A 23,730-nucleotide genomic window follows, 5' to 3' on the forward strand; every position below is an offset into this window, starting at 1 on the left:
GTAGGAGATCTGAAAAAAAAGGCTTAGGTTCCAGCAGGCCTGGCTCTCAGTGAGCCAGTGTTACAAAAAGAGTGTCTTGGGGTGGCAGAGAGAGAGCAGTGCTGCTCTCATCCCTGCTTTTTTTCCTCTTTGCTGTTGCTGATAGGAATGCGACAGTGTGATACACCAAATGTGCAACTGGTGGCTTCAGAAGACAGGTGTGACCATGCTGTATTGATGCTCAGAGCTTGTTGTTCTGTTCTCACCGTTTGTGGACATCAGATGGAGCTGAACGGGTGTTGCTGGGGGTCTGAGATCTCCCGGTAGCTGCAGAGCCCTCGGGGCAGTTGCTCACCCCAGCCCTGCAGGCAGGGAGGCAGCGCCAGGCTCTGTTTTAGTTTGCGGTAAAAGGGTCAGATCTGAGCAGTTACAGGAGGTGTTTGATGGAGCATTTACCAAGTTCATGCTGAAGAAGGTGGCTCCCCTGGGTTCTTAGGAACCAACACGAGGTTTGAGGTGGTAAATCCTGTTTCAGTGAGAGTCATGGCTTTGATTTGCACTGCAGAGCCCGTGCTTATGTAGGAACAGACAAGAAATGCATGACTTTCCTGGGCCCTCTTGAGAAACTCAGCATCCTGTAATAACTCCTGTTTTCTTAGTTTTTTAAATACTATTCACAAGAGTGGTGGGGAAGGGAAATAAAGCTGCTGGTGCAAAGTTACCCAAGTTAAGAATAGCCTACAACATGACTATCAAGTGTTTTATGTTCGATATTTTTGCTTGCAGTAGAGATTTCTTGCCAGAGCTCTCTGTGGAATTAGTTTGAAAATCTGAGTTCGAGGTAGCTGGATAAGAAAAAAGGATTTGGCAGTTCTGTGGAAATCTTTAATCAAAAAGGGTCCATCCAGCACCTCAGCAAAGTTCTCCTGGGCACAGCCTTTCAGTGCTTTGCATGTGCCAAGACTGAATCACAGCTGATGACGAAGCAGGAGAGGTGACAGGGCTGATCTGGAACGTGTCTGTGTAGGTGTGGTGTGTGTCAGCCTGCACAGGAACTTGGTGTGTGGACAGCCCTGGGGATGGCCAACACCTCCTGAAGTGGGGAAAAAGGAGGAACACGTTTCTTACCAACGCTGAGCTTATGATCCATGTACTGGTATTTCACTGAAATTACAGCATGCAGTTCCAGAGCTTGTGATGCTGACAAGCTTGATAAACTTCTTGAAAACAAGCTTGAAAAACAGAGAACGTTTTTCATATAGGTGCTCTCCATCTATACTTTGTAATTGTATCTGACCTTTTAAAATAACCCAGGTGCAGAAAACGTGCTGGAATACATCACACCTAAGGTGATCTTCAAATACACTTCCTGGCTTCCAGAGAGCCCTGCTGTTTGCAGTGAAGAGCAATCAGGTTAGTCAGAATAACTCAGAAACAGGAAATTATATGCAGGAAAATCTCCAGGTGTGCAGATTGTGTGCACTACCTGTGTAGCAAAGTCTGCATCCTGGGTAAGCTGTGCATTGGGAACAGAAGGATTTGTGCCAGTCCATGAAGCCGATTTACAGTAGGAGGATTAACAATAAATAAACAGGTTCCTCTTCACTAGGGAAGGTCTGTCAACACATTGTGACAGTTTGGTGCATTAGTCAGCACAGCAGACATCATGTGAAAGTGTCACATCTGTCAGGAAATTGGCCAAATCACTCATAATTCTCAGGACTCTTGTTCTCTCTAAATGGCTTTTTCCTTATATTAATTTTCCCCATCCCATCTTCTTCCTAAATCAAAGGTGGGGTATTGTCAGAAGCTACCACCTGAAATGTGGTATCTCACTTTCTCCTGGTGTAAAAAGACTGAATGTGCATTGATGAAGTTGACAAAAGTCGCTTTTCCATTTCACTCTCTGCCATCAGTGTTCATGCCCAGAGCTTGACCAAGTGCCTGGAAAACAATCTGTAAAGTTAAAGATGCTGTGGTCATCTGCCCCAGTCTTGTGGAGCTCCTCTGGCTTTAGGAGGGTTCCCTGTGTCCACAGAGGGTGGCCAGAGCAGAGAGGAATCTGTTTGTCACAAATACCTTGAAGAGAATGGGAAGAGGATCAGCTGCGCATTTAGAAGAGCATCCATTACCCAGGACCATGGTGGTTAGGACAGAGCTAAAAATAGATGCAAGGAAAATGAAAAAGTGTCAGAATCATTGAGACAGAGTGGAAGAGAATAAGGTGCAGCTCCTGGTGCCTGTTCAGTGTGTTTAGATTGTGCTTGGATTTTAAAATTATGGGACAGACTCAGCAAACAATCAGTCCTGGCACTTTCAAATCAACTAAAGGGCACTCAGCAGAAATGTTAATGGATGAGCTGTAGTGAATGCAGAAGGGAGAAGGATGGAAATAGTCTCAAAGGGTATCAGCAGATTTCTCTGCATTGCTAAATGCAAAAGGTTAAAGAGCAGTGGCTGAACACTGTGACCACTACACTTGCTGTACATCCTTCTGCAGTGTTTACTTTTTCTTCCCAGTGACAGCTCTGATCTGGAACCTCTGCTGACTGCTCAAAGACACATCTTGTTCTTGCTCAGGAAGAACAAAAACTTACACCTAGCTCAAGTCTGCATCTTTACAGACAGGGTTGCTGTGTCTGTGGCAGGGAAGGAAGGTACAGTTCTGATTGTATGCAAGATTCATAATTTTGCCTGAACTGGGCTTAGCCAAACCTGGACCTTTGAATTAAAAGTTTTCAATGCAAGCAGAACAGTTGTTTAAGTGTTTTCCATGTCTTTGTCCTTGTGGTAAGATTGATCTTTTCAAACAGAAACAAAGGTGTTTCATCCTAAACTGACTATCTTTGGTCTTTGCTGCTGGAAACCCCAGAAGTCTCATACTCTGTTTTTACTGGCATGAAAGAAATAACAAGAGGGAGAACCTGTGTGTCCTCTGTCGCTCTTAAAAACACTGGAACACGAACAAAGGAAAATAGAGTCTTTAGTGACCTAGTGGAAAACCACCTAGAAAAAACCAAGAATTACTTCTTTCCTGTTAATAGATGAGTGAAATCTCTTTAGGAATTTTATTCCTTTGATTGAAGGACATTTCAAGGGTCTAACTCTGTTCTCCATTCCTTCAGCATTGATGTAACTGAGCATTAATCAAATGCTGATTGATGGAACAGACCTGTAATGGTTCTCCTCCAGAAAGAGCAGCTGTTCCAGTCTATACTTTAAACTCAGGAGCCCAATTCCCAAAGCAGTTGAGCAGCATTTATACAGAAGAAACAAGGAAGTTATTAATAAATGCTATTTTAATATTTATAGGTCTCAGTCTTGCTTCTTAGAGATGTGGTATGAACAGTTGTTGTGGAAAAACTGCCCAATCTCTCTTCCTCTGCCCAGTCTCTCTGCCTGACCAGGATTTTCCCTATTTTTGTGCACAGGATGCAGTCACAGGGGTAGATCCCTGACTGCAGGAGTCCTTTACCATCCAGCTCCAGCCCCACAGCCCTGCACAAAGCTGTGTCTGTGTCAGTCATCCTTTGGAGACCTGCAGTGATCCCTTTTGGTCACATCCTGGCCTGCCTCCTCCCTAACTGGGAGCTTTCCTCCACTCACACTCTGGCTTTTCTGGCTGCACATGAAAACAGCAGCTCCTGGGAATTTCCTCCCAGCTGTGGGCAGAGTGGCTCCTGCCATTGTTTGTGATCTGCACCCCTTGCTGCTGCCCAGGTGGGGAGGCTGATGGACTCCCATCACTCCTGACAGACCTTTCCCATGCACATTGCAGCTCCCTGGCTGCTCAGGGGCTTCTAGGCTTGAATATTATGGTGTGTTCTCAGCCCTGCAGTGGGGACTGGGGTGCTGGTGGGATCAGCTCTTGTGGTGGATGGGCAGGAGCAGAAACATCTCAATAAGGGACAGAGGCAGGCAGGTGTTCAGTGCTCGCTCAGTATTCAGCCTGCATCAGCAATCCAGTGCTTTAGAAATACACAGCACTTTCAAAGCTCTATTTGTAAGATTTTTCCACTTCTGAGAGTAAATACTTTAGATTAGTTCCATGATTTTAGTGTCACTGATCCCTGTTTGTGATTGACTTCAGCAGCTCATCCTTAAAGTGTTTTCCCTCATTCCAAATCTTTATTGGTGAGTTATTTGCACAGGGTTTGCTGCTGCCTTTTTTCTGCTGTTGGAATTTGAGCTCACTGGCTGTGTGCTGGATGGTGATTTCTTTGGCATATTTTCTTTTCTTCTTTTGGCAGGTCCTAAGTTTATTCCATTATCTTTATGAAGTGAACAACGCCAAGCAGAATTTCCAGTGACTTTCACTTTTATTTAATTAATGCTTTATCTTGACATTGTCTAGTGTGTAAATCTTGCCCTTTTGAAGACCAGGAGCAGTTGATGTGTGGTGGTTTTGGCCCTGGCTGCAGACACCTCTCTGCTCAGCAATTGGTGTGTGACACAAGCTCATTTCTGGGGTGGGCAGGTGGAACCACTGTTGTAGTTTACTGAGAGTATCTGATAAAGTGTTCTGTTCAATAGTAATGGAGAATGTGATGTTTTATTGCTGCCACATGACAGCATGTGCATATTCACACACATCCAGCACTCTGAATCCTCCATTCTCCTCGGTTTCTTGCACTGCACCCCTCATTACTTGCTCTAAACAGGCCACGGGTTTGCAATATCCTGTGCCTCTGCTTCCCTCTCTTAATTCCAAAAGCTGTAAAGGACAAAATCCACACATATGAGCTCAGTGCTGAGCCCAAATTCAGGGCTTGCACTGGGCAGCCCAGACACTGCCTATGGATGTTGGTCTAATGTTTTGGATAAATATGGAGCATTAATCTGCCATGCAGTGTGATACTCTGGAGAGCACTAAGTGACATCTAAGCCCAAGGGGACTTTTTAGGAGCCCATGAAATGACAGCATAGATCTGATCAGCTGCAGCAGCAGAGCTTGTGTTTGTTATATCAAATAAGCCAAATTATGCTCATTGTACATTGTAGTGAGGTGAGGTTAATTGAAATTCTGTCATGCCAGCATGTCTGACTGCAGGATTCCAAGCTTTTCTGTGTGCTTGAAAGTGTTTCTTGTTGTGAATGGGATGCTGCAGTGCTGTGAGTCTGACTGGACCAGGCACACATTGGATGTGGGAGAAGCAGTTCACCTGCCAGGCTTGGGCTGCAGTGTGTGCAAATGATATCCACAGAGCAGGACACAGAGCTGCAGCACCAACCACAGTCTGAGGCTGTGGGAAAACAACTGATTTTCCATCCAAATCAATGACAGTTCAGTGAAGGACTGATAGTTAAAATGGCTGGGGCCATTTCCAGGCTTGAACTGAGAGCAGAGTTTTGTCCTGTGTTTGCTGGGAGAAAGAGGAGCCTCCAAACCCTCTCACTCATGCAGTGCCCTTGCTAGAGCAGAACAAGTTAATTGTACATCTGACACAGCAGGAGCTTACTGGGTGTCTTTCAGATGAGTTGACAACTGATAATTATATGAGAGCTACAGGCTGTCTGTCCTCTCTTCCTTTCACTGGGGGATAGCAGCACAAGGAATGCAAGAAAACCTTTGATTATAGGGAAGGAAGTAGGATTTGTTCTTGTTGTTGCTTGCTCGTGTCATCTCCAGCCAATCTTAAATCTCACAGCTGGGATAGCTGCACAGTGTTGGGCGTGTTGCTGTTGTGTTTCAGATCTGACTCTAGTGGGTGGCTGGGAAAGATCTGCACATCCAGGCAGACTTCTGTCTCTGGTTTTAGCTCCCAGGACACACTTCCAGTTTGCAAGAGCAGAATTTGGGATGCAGCACATCCCAAATGTGCCATCTTTAGTGGGATCTCATGCCTGATCTCCTGCTCTCACCATATCTGGCAATCTCTCAGCAGTAACCCAAAGTCAATGTCAGGGATAAAATTAAAGTTGTTGAAAGTGTTAGATGAAATCTGTTATGTCTCCTTGCAATTGTTCCCAGGTACTGCATAAGCTTAGCTCTGTGACTGAATGAAATGGGCTGTGTGTGCTGGGACATTGACCTGCATAAACAATTACAGCTCTTTCACTGCTTTTCCCAGCACCAGCTATGCAGCCCCAGTTGTGCAAGAATTGGAACATGCTGTGGTCAAATGAAAATGGGATTGGGAAGAGGGGAAGAACAATATTTCTTGCAGCTTGCCATAGACTTGTGATGGGATGCTGTGACTCAAATCTGAGCCCTGGAATAGTCCTGCAGAGGAGGAAACCTTACATACAAGAACAGGATTTTGGATTGGCTTGGTCTGTTCTGGGGAACCAGAGGATTTTTGAGTTTAATTGTTCCAATTTTACAGCTCATATAAGAGAGCTGAAACCACCCAGGCTGGGGATTAAATCCCTGTTACTGAATTAGAGCTCTGTGTGTTTGATTTAGCATTAGGGTGATGTCCTACATCAGTTCACTGACAACTAAATTTTGTCTTACATCAGAGCTCTCTTTTAGCTGATTTGAGAATTTGACAATTTCTGGCTTATCCTCAGACTTTAAAAATCCCTTCTTGCATGCCTTATGTATGTATTTGGGCCATGTTTAGATTCCAGAAATGGTGTGCCACTGGGATATTAGGGAGTGCAGGGCTGCTCACAGAGCAGGACTGGAACCAGGTGTTCCTTGGGCACTGGGAGCTGCTGCCCAATCTGTCTGCCATGCCAAAGAAACATTTTCCTCCTCATGTTCCTGTCCCTCTCCCTGCACTGGTTGTTTTTAGAGTCTCTCCACCTCTGCATGTCAGTGTGGAGCTGTGTTGCAGTAGATGAGAGCAGAGGCCAAGTAGGTTCAAGCCAGCTGGGCTTGGTGTTTCTAATGGTTTTTATATATTATATAACACTGGGTGTATACATGGTTTTTATATAGATGTTTGCATCTTTTCACATGTCCATGCTCTATGCCAGCTCCCCACTGGAGCATAGGGAGCCTGAGGTAGAATAACATTCTATTTTTCAGTAATGAGATTCCTTCATGTAAGACTTATTTCAAGAAGAAATCTATGGATACAGAAGCATTCTCTTGGCCTCTTAAAGTTCTTGGAGTGCTGTAATTGCCACAAGTACTTGCTTTAATGTATACAAAGCTGTGTATGCACACAGCTTTGGGGTCATTGCTGTGTGTCTCAGTGTGTACTCACTGTCACTGTTCTGGGCTTTGGGAGTGGACACAAAAAGGAACTGATGACCTGTCCATGTCCAAAACACTGAATCTCTGGCTAAGTTGGTGATTTAACCCAGGTCTGCTCAAAGCTGAGCTACTCTTTCAAGAGCTGAGACTTATTTTGTATGGAAGGTGGTGCTGGGGTGAGTTTTGCATACCATCCAGCAGAGAATTAGCCTTACTAATTACTTGCCCTCCTTCCTTAATTGAGTATTTACTTAATATCCGACCTCTTTTAACATACTCAAACAGTCTGAAATGGTTTTCCCAAGGAATTCAGTCTTCAGCTCTTTATTCAGGCAGAATTATTTTATACCAGTTATGCTCATTCTGGAGCAGGGCCAGCAGCTCCTGCCCAGGCTAAACCATGGTCTTTCACACAAGGCACAGGTTTTTTTCATATTTGCCATTAGATGCTTTAAAAGCACTTGGAAGTTTGCTTTCAGTGAGGACAAGAGCAGAATCCAGGAAAAAGATAAAAAATCTGTTTCTGTAAAAGATGGAGGTTGGTTGTAAGTTCAGCAGGGACTAGAGAAAACCACGTAAAAGCTGTGTAGAAAACACTTCTTGTCTGGAGATATTTTTCCAGTGCATATCTGGAGATATTATTCCAGGCTGAATAATCTTGGAGCACTCTGCTGCATGGACACTTGCTTGGTGCAGAGTGCAGATGAGATCTGACTGCACTTTGTGTCACTGTGGCTTTTAGAACAGGAAATCCCTCTCCTCTTCCCACTTTTATTTTCCATCCATTTGCTCTTAAAGCTTCAGAGTCTCACCTTCTCTCCAGAGGCAGCTTTGTGACATTAGGGCTTGAGTCATGCTTGCCTCTGGTGTGAGAAGGTGCTGGTGTTTGGAGGATAAAGAAGGAGGACCCTGGGGCAGTAAATGCCTCAGCTGTGCTTGCAGACTTCCACAGCTGAGCAGTCAGTGGATGTAGCTTAAAGTACCAAGGAAGTACCAAGAAAAATAGTGATTTTTTTGAGAATAGCATTGTATTACATTCTTCTTTGAGCAGATAATTTATTCAGGGGGTGACAGATTGTCTTGTCTGTCTGAGACACTAGCCTGCAACCCAGATTTAGCTGTGGTTTCCACAGATTCCCTTTGCTGTCAATATGCAGTGTATCCAAGCATAAAATGAGCCATCAGACCACAGCTCAGGTTCTGTCTAAAGTTTGAATGGCCAGGGTGAGAAACCTTGAAAAGCTGTTGGCTGCACCTGATTCACAGGTCCTCTTAAAGGCTTTATTTCAGCACTGAGTGTTAGCACTGAGTTTATATCTTTATTAAATGTTCAGCAGGATATTAATAGCCTGCATAGCAAGTGTCTTTTGGAGCAAGTGGAGGGTTTGAATTTTCCTGTTTGAATCAGCCAAGAAGTTGATCCTGGAGTACAAGCACAGGAAAATGCTTCAGAACCAGATGAGAAAGGCTAGAGATAACTCTGAAAGATCAAGAATGAAAAACTTACTTAGAGATGTAGTGCAGAAAGGAAATGTCCTAGAGAAAGAGTATTCCATGTTATATGGAAAGTTTTTTCCTCTGCCAAGAGAAACAACAGAAAATGGTGAACAGAGAAAAGATTTTCCAGGAGTCTGACACTTGCAATTTGCAGCTTTTCCCTGATACACATCTGACAGAGCTCCAAAAAGCTGCTGATCTCTGTCAAATCCCAGGGTAAGTCTCACTTCTCCTCTGAGTGCTGCTGCTTGTGAGAAGTTTGGCCAGGGCTGAGAAGGCCTTGCAGTAATTGTCTTCTGCTCAGTGCCAGTTCTGCACCCTGACCAGGAGGAGTTGGGGTCAGTGGAAAGGATGCTGTGCACCTCTCTGAGCTTTGGCCCCACCCCACAGCTGGCTCAGGGTTACACCTGTGGTACAGGGATCTGTCCTGGCTGTTGGCCTCTCTTCATGTCCCAGGGCTGTCCCTGGAACATGTCCTGTCTGCTGTGGAACCCCTCAGCCAGGTGGGCAAGGCTCGCTGGGGATCTCAGCCCACAGGAGGTTTGGCCTCCTGACGCCCAAACACCCAAACACCGCTGAGGTGGGCAGCACCTGCTTTGTTACAGCAGTGCCAACCTCCCCAGTGAGCTCCTGTGCAGCTTTAGGCTGAGCTCTGTTGCTGGAAGGCTCTGAAGGCATTAGAGTAAACTCTGCAGCTTCCCCTGAGCTCAGCACTTGCTGTTCATCTTCCCAAGCCCTTTGTACACCCACATTCCATAAAATTGACAGCAACAAGGACAGAAACATCACCTCCTGATATTTCATCCCTTTGTATGAGTGTTGCCTTCTGTTTCCTTGGCAGACTGACCTCTGGCTGGAGCTGATGCTGCCATTCCCTGGTGCACCATTCAATGGGCACTATGCTCTTAGATTCTTTTGTTTAATTATTATTATTTATTCATTTTCATCCCAGACAAAGCATGCACAGCCTTTATAAGGCCTTGCCATTGTTATCTGCAAGTGCAGCAGTAATTCAGTTATTGTACCTTTCCCTAATTCTCACCAGTGCAGCAGCATAAATACACAGCGAGCGGAGAGACACATGGTGAGAGCCAGAAGCAATTTAGCCACAAGAGTTTATCATCAAGAGGCAAAGCACCCTGGAGCAGGGAAATTGCCTCCTTTGCCAGCTGATGGCCTGACTGTTGGTCAAATACATGATGCCCTTTTTTTTTTCTGACAAAATATTCCTTTTCGTGGAGCCTTGGTGCTTTCCCTGATCCCACTGCTGGATGCAGACTACATGAAAGAGCTGTTCTGTGCTGTTCAGAGAGACATGGAGCCTCCCTGCAGGCTCCATTCAATAAGAGACCAAGGGTATCTTCACAGAGCCCTGTTGGGCAGGCTCGTGTTTGGTCTTGAGAGGCATTTGCAAGGCTGGTGGTCCCTGGTGGTCTTGAAAGGGGCCACCTATTCCTATTTCCTATTACAGTGAAGAGAAAAACCATTTTGTAAACTGTGGGCAAGAAGTAATGTATTCTGTTCTGTGGCTCTTCAGCACATCAAAGTCTGCAAAGCAATGGAAGTGATGAATTCCTGTGATGAGTTCCCCACATGAGACGTGTGGAAAGTCACTCTTTGTATGCAAGTTTGGAATAAGAGCTGTACCAGCATTTCTGAACTGTATCATGATAGACAGCCCAAACCCAAGAGTGCACTGGCCAAAACCCCACAGCTGCTGAGACCAGCAGGGGTATAGGTTCAAAGCTCTTCTTGTTTGTAATCCTCAAGGCTTCACATTTGCACTGATCTGGCCTAATGAGGCTTTACAGACCTGGCTATGAAGAGATTTGTTCTGGACCAGTGAAGGTGGAGGATGTGCTGTGCTACAGGGAGTCCTTACTGCTGGACCTTTTCTGAGTTATAGTGGCTGCTGGGAAGTGACATCCACCTGGATAAAGTCAGTCTTGGTCTGAGATGAATCTGATTTGAGTCCACATCATAATGATGCCTTCCAGCATCTCTGAAATAAGGGGTAAGTGTTGTTTGCCAAGGTTTAGAAATTTATTGCAAAAGCACTTTTTAGAGTTAAAAATCTCCCAGTGGTTTTGGTGATTTACAGATTTTATGGCCATTAAGTTCTTCTAGCATGACTTTCATTGTATAATACATACAAGTGGTTCCTGTGTCAGGTTCTTGCTTCTGGCTTTGCTCAAGGTCAGGTTTAGAGTGGTGCTAAGGGAATTGTTTCCCCCTCCTGTCTATTCCCCTGCCTTGTGAGCCCTGTCCTGTGAGCTTTTGATGATGTGATGGTTCTTTGGCTGCCTCACTACCTCAATACCCACCTCACTGCCTCTCTATCTGGGCAGGGCTTGGTCGTTTAATAAAACTGCATCGACCTTTATTTGTGAGAAATGTGAATGCACACCTGGAAGGAGCAGCAAGGACAAGCTGCCATCAGGTGTAACATTTCTCTGTAACTCAGCTTAGGTGTGTGCATTGGAATGGCAATTGCCCTGTTCCAGGTCACATTCATCCAGGTGGCTCCCAGAGCGTGACAAAGCATCTTCAGGACCACTTCCACCTTCTCCATCCTTGGCAGGCTGTGCAGGCACACAGGGACCTGCAGGGAGCTGTCCAGCTCAGGGGGACATGGTGCCACCCAGGCAGGACATTGTGTTTGTCTCTGGTCCATCCCAGAGTCGCTGCTGGCAGGGTGCCCATCTCACAATAGCTGTAACCTTGCCCACGAGGTTGTTAGTCCTAATTGTACAGGAAGTGCATGGATCCTGTCCAAACCAGGAGGATTAAGAGGTATGGGAGCTGCTGGCTCTTCAGGGTGTGGTTTGCAGTGGGGAAGGAACATCTCTGCTCTCCCTAAACAGTGCCTGTTTGTTTTTACACTGAAAGGTTGGTTGGTTTTGCTTTCCAAGCAATTCATTTTCACTCTCTGTGACCCTGTGGTGACATGTTGTCATAATAACTACAGGGAACTTACATTCACTGCAAAAATCAAAATGACAATTTTTTTGGTCAGGCTGTTTGGTTTGATTTTAATGTGGGAAAAAATGAATTCACATACTGATACACAGAGCATCAACAGATATCAAAAATAAATTAGCATATACCACTGGGAGATGATAAATATACACATGTTGACAGAGAGGGCAAGCTACATCCCTACTAAAAGGCAGTTGGGAAAGGCAGCTGTAGAAATGAGCAAGATCAAAACAGTAACTTCTTAAAAGGCTTTAGAAGGAAGCAATTTCACAGAACAGGAACAGCCCTGTGGTCCTCTGTGCTGTACATACAGGCATGAACAGTCCAGTCCCACACACCTGGACAGAAATGCCTCTCCAGTGACTCTTATCGTGAGTGACAGCTGGATGGGAACAGTGACCTGCTTACCTGAGCCTGAGAGATGTGATTTTCCAGCTGATGGAAGTCACCACATCATTACCTAAATCTCTTTTTCAAAATCTGCCTTTTCCTACTTAGTCCCCAGGCCCAGCACACTTTGCAGTCCATCTGTTTCTGGATAAGAAGAGAAGGTGAAATCACATGTCAGTTGAGAAAATTACCTTTGTGCCAGATACTATCTTTCCAATAGTGTGTGCAGTGAGCCAGGAATGCTGGGTCCAGTCCCTCATGGAGCTTCTTACAATACCAGGACTAATTGATAGCAGATTCATTGGGCACACTGCTGAAACACAAAAGTACAGTCCCATTGTAGCTGTTCACTTTCATCTCTTTTTGGGATTTTTCTATTGCATTTTGGATCTTTCTTCCATTCAGCCTTGTAACCATTTAGAGGTACTAATGTTGACCAGGCTGTGATGGTTAATGAGGATGCTCAGTGCAGGCACTCCTGTAACGTGAGGCACCCTTGTTCAGCTTCTAGGGCTGTAAGGAGCATTCCTTTTCTGTGCATTCAGGCTTTGTATTTCTGACCCTTTCCACACAAAAATGCTGGCTGATTATCATTCCCTCTAATGGCTTTCCCCGGTGTAGATCAAAGAGCAGCGTGGATTTCTTTGTGTGATTTTATACAAAGTTTGCTCCGCTGCAGTTGCAGTGACACATTTCTGTACGGGGGGATCGCTCATGGCAGGGGAACTGAGGGCTGTGCTGGCTCCTGGGCTGTGGCATTGCCGGAGCTGGCAGCTGCAGCAAGGCACGGGGGAAATCAGAGAAGATTAACAGGGTGAGAGTGCCCTGCTCAGGGCTCTGGCTGCCTGTGGGAGGGAGGCAGGAAGGGCTCCCTGCTCCCCTCAGCCCCTCGGTAGTTTTGCTGTTGGTTGGGGGGGTTCCTTGTTACCCCCTGTCACCACTGACAGCCCAGACTGTGCTCATCCCTGCTTATCCTGCTTCCCTGGGATTAACGTCACAGGAGTCAGCTGCTGCTCAAACCTGTCACCCTCATTCCAACTTGGTAATTATCCCACCCTAATGAGTGGCACTTACTGCTCATTTCCTTCTCTGGTCCTTGGGGAAGGAGAGAAGGATGTTATCTCCCAGCCACACTTTTCTAAAGGTTAAGATCTTTCCCTTCAGCTAAGTGGAATATTGTTCCTTTAATCATACCTTTCTGCCTGATGTTTGTCATCTTAACTAATGTGTGTCTCCCTGAGCTGGATTCATCCCATCCTCATTCCTCCCATACTCGTTTTTGTGTCAAAGCATTAATTTGCCATGAAATTTCTTTCATTCAGTTTAATTTCAGGACTGCTGCTCAGGCTTTTTCATTTGAGATCAGATCTCAAGGCCTGCATTTTGTACTCTATATCTGTGAGCATGCCAAAAGCCAGCCACATTCCCTTTAAACAGTTCAAAACTCATTTCAGGAGACCAGGCTGAGACACCTGAGGATGCCCAAATTTTGCTGCTCTGGGCAGGCCTCTGGCTGGCTTCAGATCAAAATCTGAATTCTTTTAGAAAGTAGATGTGTGTGAAGCATAGCTCTGTGTGCTGGCTGTATATTGTTGGGTTAGCTTTGTATGTTAAGGGGAGAATATAACTATAAAGCACACAGTCGAGAGAAGTGTCTGTCTGAAGTGTAACACTTGCTTTGTAACTTTGGGGTTAGAAATCAGCCTTGTGAGGATTTGCTGACAAAACTGGGTGATACAATATCTTGTGAGTGCTGTTGCACTTAGCCGTGTTCTTGACCTGGGAATGAGAGACGAACGAGTGAAGTGCCATCGCAGGGCTGGCACAAAAGTGCCTTGTTCTGATTTGTGTCAGCCTTGCAGTCTGGAGCCTGCAAATCTGCCTGGATTTCAGCACTGGCTTTTGGCTCTGGTTGGGTGAATTTTCTGAAGCTCCTGTTTGACTCTGAACGTTGTGTATCCCTGATGTCTGAACTGCTCCCTGTAACCCACCTTCCTCTCTTGCTCTGCTCTCCCACCCTCTCCAGCTCCTTCCTGCTGGCCTTTGGTATTTCGTTTGTTCTTTGCAAACCATAACACCTCAATTAAAATGCAGATGTGTCAGCAAGGAAGGCACCAAGAAAGTGTTTTCTGGCACTACGGCCCCCACCTCTCTCCCCAGTTTTACTACAAAACGCGATCATTATTCTGAGAGTAGATCCTGCTTGGCTGATGTCTCACAACTGAAAGCCATGAAAAACATTATTCTGTGTAAATTCCATTTATGTACTGATGAGAACGATCACACACACTACAAGCTGCAGAGAGGAAGAATATTTTCACTGAAAATCAATCCATGCTGCAGCACTTGTAGATAAGCCCTGATGATATGGAAACATTTCCCTGCTGCTTGTTTAAAGGAAAATATGCTGCACCCACATGACCAATTGCCTCATGTATCTCTTGTGATCTGACTATTTTCTGCTGTATTTGACTTATGCTAATGAGGACGATGATGGGCTGTGCCTCTTTCAGCTTGTCACAGCTTTTGCCAGCAGCCTTGTTTTCCTTGGCTCCAATTCTGATAGCTGTGGAGGAGAAGGTGTTAATGTAGCTCTGCTTATTTTAGCAAGTGAGTGAATCAGTGGTTTTAGGAAAACAGTTCAACGCATTAACCCTTTGTTTCCAGAACAACACAAAAAAATCACTGTAGAATGAGCAGATGGCTTGGCATATTTTTAGCCTTGCTCTCTGTTCCCATGGTATTCCAGACTGTGTGGGATTCCCCATAGACTGTTGTAAGATTGGTGGGCCCAGCCAAGTGTCTTGTTTTGCAACACAGCATCAGAGGGAAGGAGGGAAATGGAATCCTGTTTAAATAACTAAATGAAAGGTTCTCAGTTCTCACATATCCATAGATCGTGGGAGAGACTGGAGAGAGAGGTTGGTCTTATGATTCTGGCACTTGCTCATTGTCAGCTGCTGCATTGCATAAAGAGGGATGAAATAAACGTGAATTACTCTTCTAGAGCTGTTGTGTATATAAACAATTGATATATCCAGAGGTATAGATTGGCAGAGGACAAGCTCACCAGGATTTTGCTGGTTTCTGGTTTGAAGATAAAATGGGGGAGGGTAATTTTTATAGCTGTAAACTGTCTCTTCGGGATGTGTACTCTGAGGAAATTCTGAAACTTCTTAATTCGAGGCAATGATCCTTTCTCAAGTGAGGTCAGATTCAGAGTTATTCACATGCACTCTGTTTCAAACTTCATTGGTGATTCTTTGTGGTTGTAAAACGTTTTGTTGTGTAAGTAGAGAGGTTAACCAGGAAGGTATATGGTGTGAGAGAAGGGGTTCCTTAAGACTAATGACTTTTGGATCTCAGCTGTGGTTAGACATGCTAACTGTAAGGATGATACCTAGAAAATTGGGGTATGTATGGCAAGAATTGTATTTGTTGTTATCCCAAATTAGGTTTGTGTCATCGTGTGTTAAAGACTGCAAGTCATTTCTCATTCTGGAACAGAAATCAGAGCATCAATTTTCCTAACACTGCCTGTATTTCTGTTATACACAAACATTTATTGAGGTTCATGGAGTATTATGTTCTCTTCATAGCTCACTTGCATATTAGAATGTTTTGAACAAGTCCATCCCTAATGTGTTCCCTCAGCAGTACTGTGTGGCTACTTTTGTCCCATCAGAAGATAATAAAATGCTATTAACACAACAAAATGCTGAAAATGAGATGATGGCAAGGGTCTGCCCAGTGGGGCAGAATTGCAGCAGGGCAGTTTAGAAATACCTGTGTGTTGTGTCAGATCACCAGCCTGCCTGGTGTTCCATTGTGCAGTCCAGCAGGTGCATTCAGAGATGACAGACACCAGCCCCTGAGCAAGAGAGACAGGGTGAGAAACCCCACAAGCTGCAGCATGGCCCAGCTCCAGGCAGCTTCCACTGCAGCATCACTGCCTTTATGGGGCACCCTGAGTGTGGGGTCAGTATTGCCATCAGCACTCTAAAGAAGGGGAAACCAAGGCAGATGGAATACTTTGCTGGTAACATCAAACATCATGCTACTGGGAGACTTGCTGCTCTGCCCCCTGTGCCACAGCCCCATGGGCACTGGGTGCCAGCCCCATGGGCACTGAATACCAGCCCCACGGGCACTGGATTCACCCATGGGCCTGTGCCAGCCCATGGCGCTGAGCATCCATACCAGCAGGATTCCAGCCCCATGGGCACTGGATGCCATCCATTACCCGTGGCATGGGTGCCAGCCCATGCACTGGATCAGCCATGGCACTGATGCCTCCATTCCCACGGGCACTGGGTGCCAGCCCCATGGGCACTGGGTGCAGTGTCCTTCCCCGCAACAGGGATCTCCCAGTCAGGATAACCCCTCCTGCCCTGGGGGCTGTGATGTGGGTCCTACAGCTCCTCCAGAAGGTGAGAGGAGGCTGTTGGTGCCCTGCTCTGCTCCCTGTCGCCATGTGCAGTGCTGGGCAGGCTGGAGCTGTGTCCCTGCCCTGGGGAAGGGCAGCAGCTGCCCTGCCCTGTGTGCTGCAGCCACTCCCGCCTCAGCAGCTCTGCTGTGCTCACCATCTGTCACCCACCTGAGCCAGGGTGCTTCTTGCACAGAGCATTCCTAACACATCAGCCCTGGAAGCGTCCTTTGCCTCTGAATGCACTCAGCCACCTGCAGTGCTTCTGGAGCCACCTCTTGCTTTCTGTGCCTTTGTGACTCACATTTCACATCCTCCTCATGGTGGATGTTTTCTCCATCTGGATAACTGCTGGATATTTTTCTCCCCTTGGACTCAGGTCATATTTGAAAGAAGATGCAATTCCATGTGTTGTGCTAAACCCAGGGAAGACGAGTGAATGGACTCCCTTGGATTTGATTAGGCTTTTTGCATTGCAGCCATTAGTAAATGATGGATTTGACAGATTTAAGAATTTGCTCAAAGCGTAGGCCAAGATTACTCAACAGATTTGCTTATGTCATTTAGGACACAGTCCCAAGATCTGCCTTCCAGCTGGTAAATTGGGTGTGCACAGTTAAAGCAGAAACTGAAACAATTCTTTCTATTTACAGACAGCTCACAGAGAAGCCAACTTTCAGGCTTGAAGCGCGCAGATAAAGGGGCAATGAGTGATGCTTGAAATCAAAATTCAAAGCAAATTCAAAGCCATTGTTTCCAGCAGTGATGTATGTCCCTGCATGCTTTGGGATCAGACAGCAGCTGATGGAAATTCATGATGCTGTTTGCAGTGGTATGAATTATTTACAATGCACAGTCTGCCAGGACTGAGTGGGCTGGCACTTTGTTGGACTCATGACTCTGAAATGCTGTGCCTCCACTCCTTCCATGTGTGACTGGGAGCTGTAGGGTCAGGCTCAGGGACAGCATCAGCTCATCTCCTGTGACATCCTGAAATGGTGACAGCTCAGATTGTAACCCATTATTCTGGCCTAGGTAAATTTTCTAGGTGTGTCTCACCTTCTCAAAAGGCCTCAGATGAGGGACTCCAGTTGCTTTTTATGGTTCCAGACCCTTCCTAATTTATAGTTCTGGTGGGTAAACAATGGTGCTGATAAAACAAGTGTGCTTTGCTTTTAATTGAAGTCTGGTCAGTTTTATTTTGCAGATAATGGCTCTTTATGTCTTCCCTCTGCTACAATCTTTTTGAACCTGCTTGTAGTTCCCTGCTTGCAGAAATCTTTATACCTAGTAACAAATCATCACTTGATCTCCCTTTTGCCAAATTAAACAGAAGAAAACTCTCTGGTTTTGGTTGCATGAGGTGTTTTAATTGTATGTCAGTTCTCTGCAACACATCTGTGTATTCAGCATCTCATATGACAGTGGGTACCACAATTGTGTGCTAGTTTCTCCAATGCAATGTAAAATAATTTCCCTCTTCTTGTGTTGCTTCCCTGAAATGCCACAATATCAGAGAGAAATCTCATTGCTTTCCCCTCCATCTATAAATCCCATCTCATCCAAGACAGCCCTTCTGACTGAAGAGCTCCAACATGAGGTACCACATCAGTGCCAAGAACACCTGAACCAGGGGCAGGTGAAAAGGACAGGGGTGACTCTCACACACAGGGTGATCTCATTGCCCAGCCCTGCAGCCAGAGCACAATTCCAACTGTCCAGGTGTAAATTCACTCCCTTTCCAACATGGGAAAGGCCAATCTGTTGAAACCAGGGCAAGTGCAGTTCTGCTTCTCCTTTTATAAATCATGTGGGAAGCTCTCTAATTCCACCCTGCGGCATTTACATGTTTAATCTCCTTTTGCCGTTTTTTTGAGGTTTCTCACAAATGCCTCTGCCTCGGGAGATGCTGCCCAAATGTCACTGCCACAGCACAGCCTGACCTTTTCCTGCAAGTGCTTGTGTTGCCTTTGTCACAGCTCCCAGGTGCTCCCTGCTCGCACTTCAGGGTGAGACGTGCTCGCAGACTCCTGCAGTATGAAGGCAAATTACTGAGACAAGTTGTTTATTTCAAATGGCATCTTCTGGCTGTGTTTTGGATCCTGCTGCAAGATTTCTGTGGACAGAGCTGGTGTGGGGTCCCTCTGAACTCAATTACTTCTAAATCTTACAAGTATTTTTTGTGTTAACAAAATCTCTTCCTTTTTGAAGAAAATTTAGTGAGGTCAATAGAGGTCTGAGTTTCTTCTTGCCTGCAAATGGAAGCAGCATTCAGTTCCAGACAGAAAATCTTTGCTGGAAAAAGTACGGATGCTGTCTTGGCAGCTTCAGCACAAGAGCTGGCCAGGGCTCTGGAGAGGGTTCCTTGGCTGTTCAGTGCAGGTGCCCCTGTATTGAGCTTACTTGCAAGAAAATATCAGTTTCAATAAATAATCAGTTTCTTCTGAGGTCTGTCAGTAATTTGTTCTGTTTTCTCCCCTTCCTCCACTCCCTCTGCTATAAACCTCCTTTCCATTCTGCTTCCTCAAGTGTTCCCAGCCTCTTTTTGTGTGTCAGAAAGCAGCACAGGGCAAGCACCCCCTTGCAGGGCAGCCAGGATGGCTGGGACACCCCAGGGACAGGAGGCAGCCCCTTGTTTGAGGTGAGCAGTTGTTACAGTGAAGAAATGTGTTTGCATTGAAAGGGTAATCAGCCATTCATCCAGGCCAGTTAAACAATAGGGACAGAGGTTTGCCTTTCTCCAGTTGTTTCCCAAAGAAAAATGATTTATTTCTTCTCTCTTATGTCTTCTCTCTGACTATTGGATGTCTGCTGAAGAGTTCATTAGAGACACCCTTGCAGCTGCCAAAAGAACCAGCTGGATTATTGAGCCTGCAGCTCATTTTTCCTGCCTTTGTTCACTTCCTACAGTGAAGTACGAGTTTGCAATCCTTGTTTGTGCTGTCTGTCCCACATGGTGGGGGACTGCTCTGTGCAGAGAGTGTCTGTCCCCAGCCCAGGACACTGCCCCATCTCACTGTGATGACTTCTGATGCTAAACTCTGGAGCACACCTGCTCCCTGTGCTGCCTGTAGGTCCCTCAACAATCACACACTCATTTCACACTGAATTTTGGCAGCAGTTGGGTTTGTGGTCCTGTGTCCATGGCAGAGCCCAGGGATGTGGGGCCCAGGAGTCTGAGTGTGCCCATCCTGCGTGTCCCACCTGTGCACACCTGGGCTGTGCCCCCTGTCCCATCCCAAGGACAGAGCTGCTGCCCCTCGTTCCCTGCCAGGGGCTGGGCACTCCCCCAGTCCCAGGGGGTTGCTGATTGCAAAAAAGGCTTCAGTGTCACCCAGCCTGCCAGGTAGGCTGACAAATCCATGAGGTTCCCAAGGCAATGAATAAATAAAACAACTTTTGAATCACTGTGGGGAGCCAATCCTTTCTGAGAAGGAGGAAAGGACTTTATTTCTTTACAAAGTGAAGCAGATGGGTTGTTTATGCAGTGTGGACACCAGAGGAGATTTAGGGGTAGCTGTAGTTTATTTGGCCACAGATTGAAATTTAACTTAAAGCAATGCCTTCAGGAATTAATGAGGAAGAGCTTCTTGCCTTATTCCAGAAAGCTATTGGTAAAAAAGCATGATCAAGTGCCCTGCAGGCTCTTGAAAACTGTGTGCAAATATGCAGGGATTTATGTACCAAATGTGTGTGTACATTAATGCACAAACCCTGTGCAAGTATCCACCCAAGCACAGTCCCTGGTGATCAAAATCCTTTTATCCCCTGACCTGCAATGGGAGCTGTGTTTATTCCTGGCTGAAGATGTGAGCACTGCTGGCATCAATTCCATCAGGCTGTTCTGTAAATTCTTCATCATCTCCTGCACTGATGTCAGTTATTTGCATTGTAACATCCAACTGAAAACCTGCAAATTAGATTTAGGGGAAACTGGACACTGAAGCACTTTGCTCAGGTGATAATTTCATTTACTCTTAAGACATTGCTTAGACCTAAATGTGAACATATCCTCTGTTCCTCCATAATACACACTCCCAGGCATATAACATCTCATTTAATTTGATTTTAAAAGTGTAATTTTAAATGTCTGAGCAGCTGGTGGACAAAAATTATTGGATCAACTTTGAGAAATAAACTTAAATTGCCAGATTCACTGGGAGCACCCAGTGACACCACTTGTTATAGCACAATATTAAATAGACTTGAGGCTTCTCAACTGGCTGCAGGAATCTGTGCATTAAAATTTAAAACACAATTGTTGTTTGTGAAGGTGACCCGGATAACACCAACCCGGATTTTCCATATCAAGCATGTCTCTACTTAATTGGTTTCAGTCAGGATTTTCAGCTAGTCTGGGGTGCATTAACCACACACTGCTGTTTCTGGTGAAGCAGCTTTTTTTTTTTGGAAACACAGATGTGTGTTCTGGTGCTCTAAATTAGTGGGGTTACAGTAATTCCCTGTGATGCCAGGGTGGAAATTTGATCATGAGTCACACCATAGTCGACATTTGGGCTCTGTTGCCCAGCTGGCAGGACTGGAGCTCTGGAAGCCTTCTACAATATGGAAGTTTTCAGAAAATGTCTAACTAGTCATGGGTTCTGAACTCATCATATACCTCCTTACTTGCCCTGCCTATACAAGCTGATTTTTTATTTTCCCTAGGAAAATGAGAGGGGAAAGGATTTAATTTAAGGATCAAATTTTGCCTTTCTCATTCGATATAGAATTTTGCAAATGAGTAAAATTTTTTTCATTTTTTTCAACCAGATTTGCATGTTCTAAACGAGCCCTTTGGCTTATCATGGCAGTTATTGGTACAGAGGGAATTTATAGGCCCTGAGAAGTGCCTGTAAGAAGAAGTGTCATGCGCACACACGAGTGAATTATCTGCAGGGCTTTGGGAAGCTGCTGGGGTTTTGCTAGCACGTGGGAAAAAGCCACACCAGAAAATTGAGAAACTAGGTCATGTGGATTCATTTGCTGCGTCTTTGCAGCTGGGCTTTTGTTGCTGCTCAGGCTGACACATCTGAGCTCACACAGTGCTGCAGCAGGATTCTGTCCCTGCTGTCCCTGCACTCAGCTTGTTCAAACCCCTCGGTGTCTGGGGGCCCAGCCAAGGGCAGGGCTGTGTGGAGCTGCCTGTGAGCTCTCAGGAGCAGTGAGGGGCTGCTCTGCCTCGCTGAGGGTCCCTGCAAGGCGCTGCAGGGAAGGCTCTGGCACACAAGGGGATGTACACGAGCTCCAGCAGAGTGGCTGTCAGAAAGAGCAGCCAGCTGTGGGTCCAGGTGTGCACTCACCTCCCTGGACTGGTCTGCTTCTCGCTTTATTCTTCTTTGGCTACTTGTTCCTCCCTTCCTTTTTTTTTCCTAGATAGCACAAGAGCCTCTCCATTCTAGGCTGCTTTTCTTCCTCTATCCCAAAACCTTCCTGAAAAATTTGCCAGACCATTTTTGGGGCAAGTACTAATTTGGTGACTGTGTTTAAATTCAGTATATTCTCATTCTATTTGTGAATAATGATCAGAGAGACTAAACTGTGAAGCTGAGATTATGAGGAGTAAATACATTGTTTTTTTGCACAGGGTACTGTGACAGTGTTCACAGGGGCCTTAGGATGAGGGAAGAGACGAGGATCTGACTCCATGTTTCAGAAGGCTTGATTTATTATTTTATGATATATATTATATTAAAACTGTACTAAAAGAATAGAAGAAAGGATTTCATCAGAAGGCTGGCTAAGAATAGAAAAAGAAAGAATTATAACAAAGGTTTCTGTCTCGGACAGAGAGTCTGAGCCATCTGGACTATGATTGGGCATTAATTAGAAACAACCAACATGGACCAATCCCAGATCCACCTGTTGCATTCTACAGCAGCAGATAATCATTGTTTACATTTTGTTCCTGAGGCCTGTCAGCTTCTCAGGAGAAAAAAAATCCTAAGGAAAGGGTTTTTCACCAAATGTGTCTGTGACAGTGTACTAGACACAACCATTCTCTCATCGCATGAGTATATTTTCATACTGTTAATTTTCCTATACAAAAATGATATTCTCTGCTGTGTCAAGGAAGTTTGGTTTCATTCCAAGTGCCCAATGGGTTTTCTCTCCTATAATCCAGATTATTTAGGAAATGAGACTGCTATGGGCTGTGCACATCTTGGTCTGTCCTTTCTCCTTCCCTGAGAACTTGTGATAGAGGGGTGGAGAACCACCAAGGTTTTAAGTTCCTCTGAGCTGAATGCATGGCAAGAGCTGCCAGAGAAGATTCTGTCAGCACCCTGCTCTATGGTAAGAGGATAAGTCACAATTCTCCCCTTATTAAGCTCTTGAGATCCCCATAGGACAGGATTGATGTGTCCCAGCTGAAGAAGTTTTTGTCAGAGCACATGCCTTGGTCAGCACCAAGGTCACACAAGGCATGATTTCTCCTTGCAGAACCATTTATTGGGTGGTTCAAGTGAACAGTGTGAGTGTTCTTCAACTTGTAGTCGTCTGTAGAAGATACAGACTGTATCAGAGCAACAGACTATACACCAGACTCAACACATATTTTATCATCTTTTATTTTAGGTGGAAAAACTGGCAAAGTACTTGGACCCGAATGATTTGGGAAGAATCAATTTTAAGGACTTCTGTCACGGAGTTTTTGCAATCAAAGGTATGTGCATATTTCTTTAAAATAATCTTGTTCAGTTCCCCTAATGTTTCTCTGGTTGCAGAAAATGTAATGATCAAAGACATCCTCTCTTTTAACTCTGGTTATTTGTAGTGACAGTAGAGCAGCTCTGGGAACAGAGCCAGGATATTTTTCCTTTTTTTGCATCTCATCATGCATTAATGGTGAGCAATGCTAGAGTTCCTGCATCCATAGGTGCTTGGACATTGGTTTACTGCTAGTTTTTATCAGAATAAAAGTGTTGTGGTTTAAAGACAAATACAGCAGAATAAAGAGTAGCTTTGTGGTTAACAGACAGAGCCCAGGTTTGATACTTCCAGATTCTGATCTGGTTCTGCCACTGATTTACCTCAGGGAGTTAGGGAGCCCTTGGGCTTTCATTTCTCTACTAGGAGAATGTTAAATTCCTCTTGAGGCATCTGAAAGGTATAATTAATCCATGTTGTTAGGATACTTAGGGTCATGTATTGGAAGGAAATAAGTTAATTACAGGTTGGTGATGCAAACCCTGAAGATTAACATCAGGTGGTTCCAACCACCTCCTTTCCAAGGAAACAGTCCTTGACATTGTTATGCTTTAGAGCTGAGCCTAAAGGCAAAAAAACCAGTGAGGAGGGACTTCAGCTGATT

At 45.2% G+C, this 23,730-nt stretch overlaps 1 protein-coding gene across 2 annotated transcripts in view; it reads left to right on the top strand.

The window, feature by feature from the left end:
* RAB11FIP4 (RAB11 family interacting protein 4) overlaps positions 1 to 23,730 on the top strand; it is a 109,808-nt gene that overhangs the window by 11,785 nt on the left and 74,293 nt on the right. For both annotated transcript variants that reach the window (XM_064728863.1, XM_064728864.1), the window contains exon 2: positions 22,995 to 23,082. In XM_064728863.1, the coding sequence (XP_064584933.1) occupies positions 22,995 to 23,082 (88 nt within the window). The remainder of the gene's footprint in view (positions 1 to 22,994; positions 23,083 to 23,730) is intronic.

Source organism: Zonotrichia leucophrys, chromosome 18 (genome assembly GCF_028769735.1).
Source record: "Zonotrichia leucophrys gambelii isolate GWCS_2022_RI chromosome 18, RI_Zleu_2.0, whole genome shotgun sequence".
In the NCBI taxonomy this organism is placed as follows: domain Eukaryota; kingdom Metazoa; phylum Chordata; class Aves; order Passeriformes; family Passerellidae; genus Zonotrichia; species Zonotrichia leucophrys.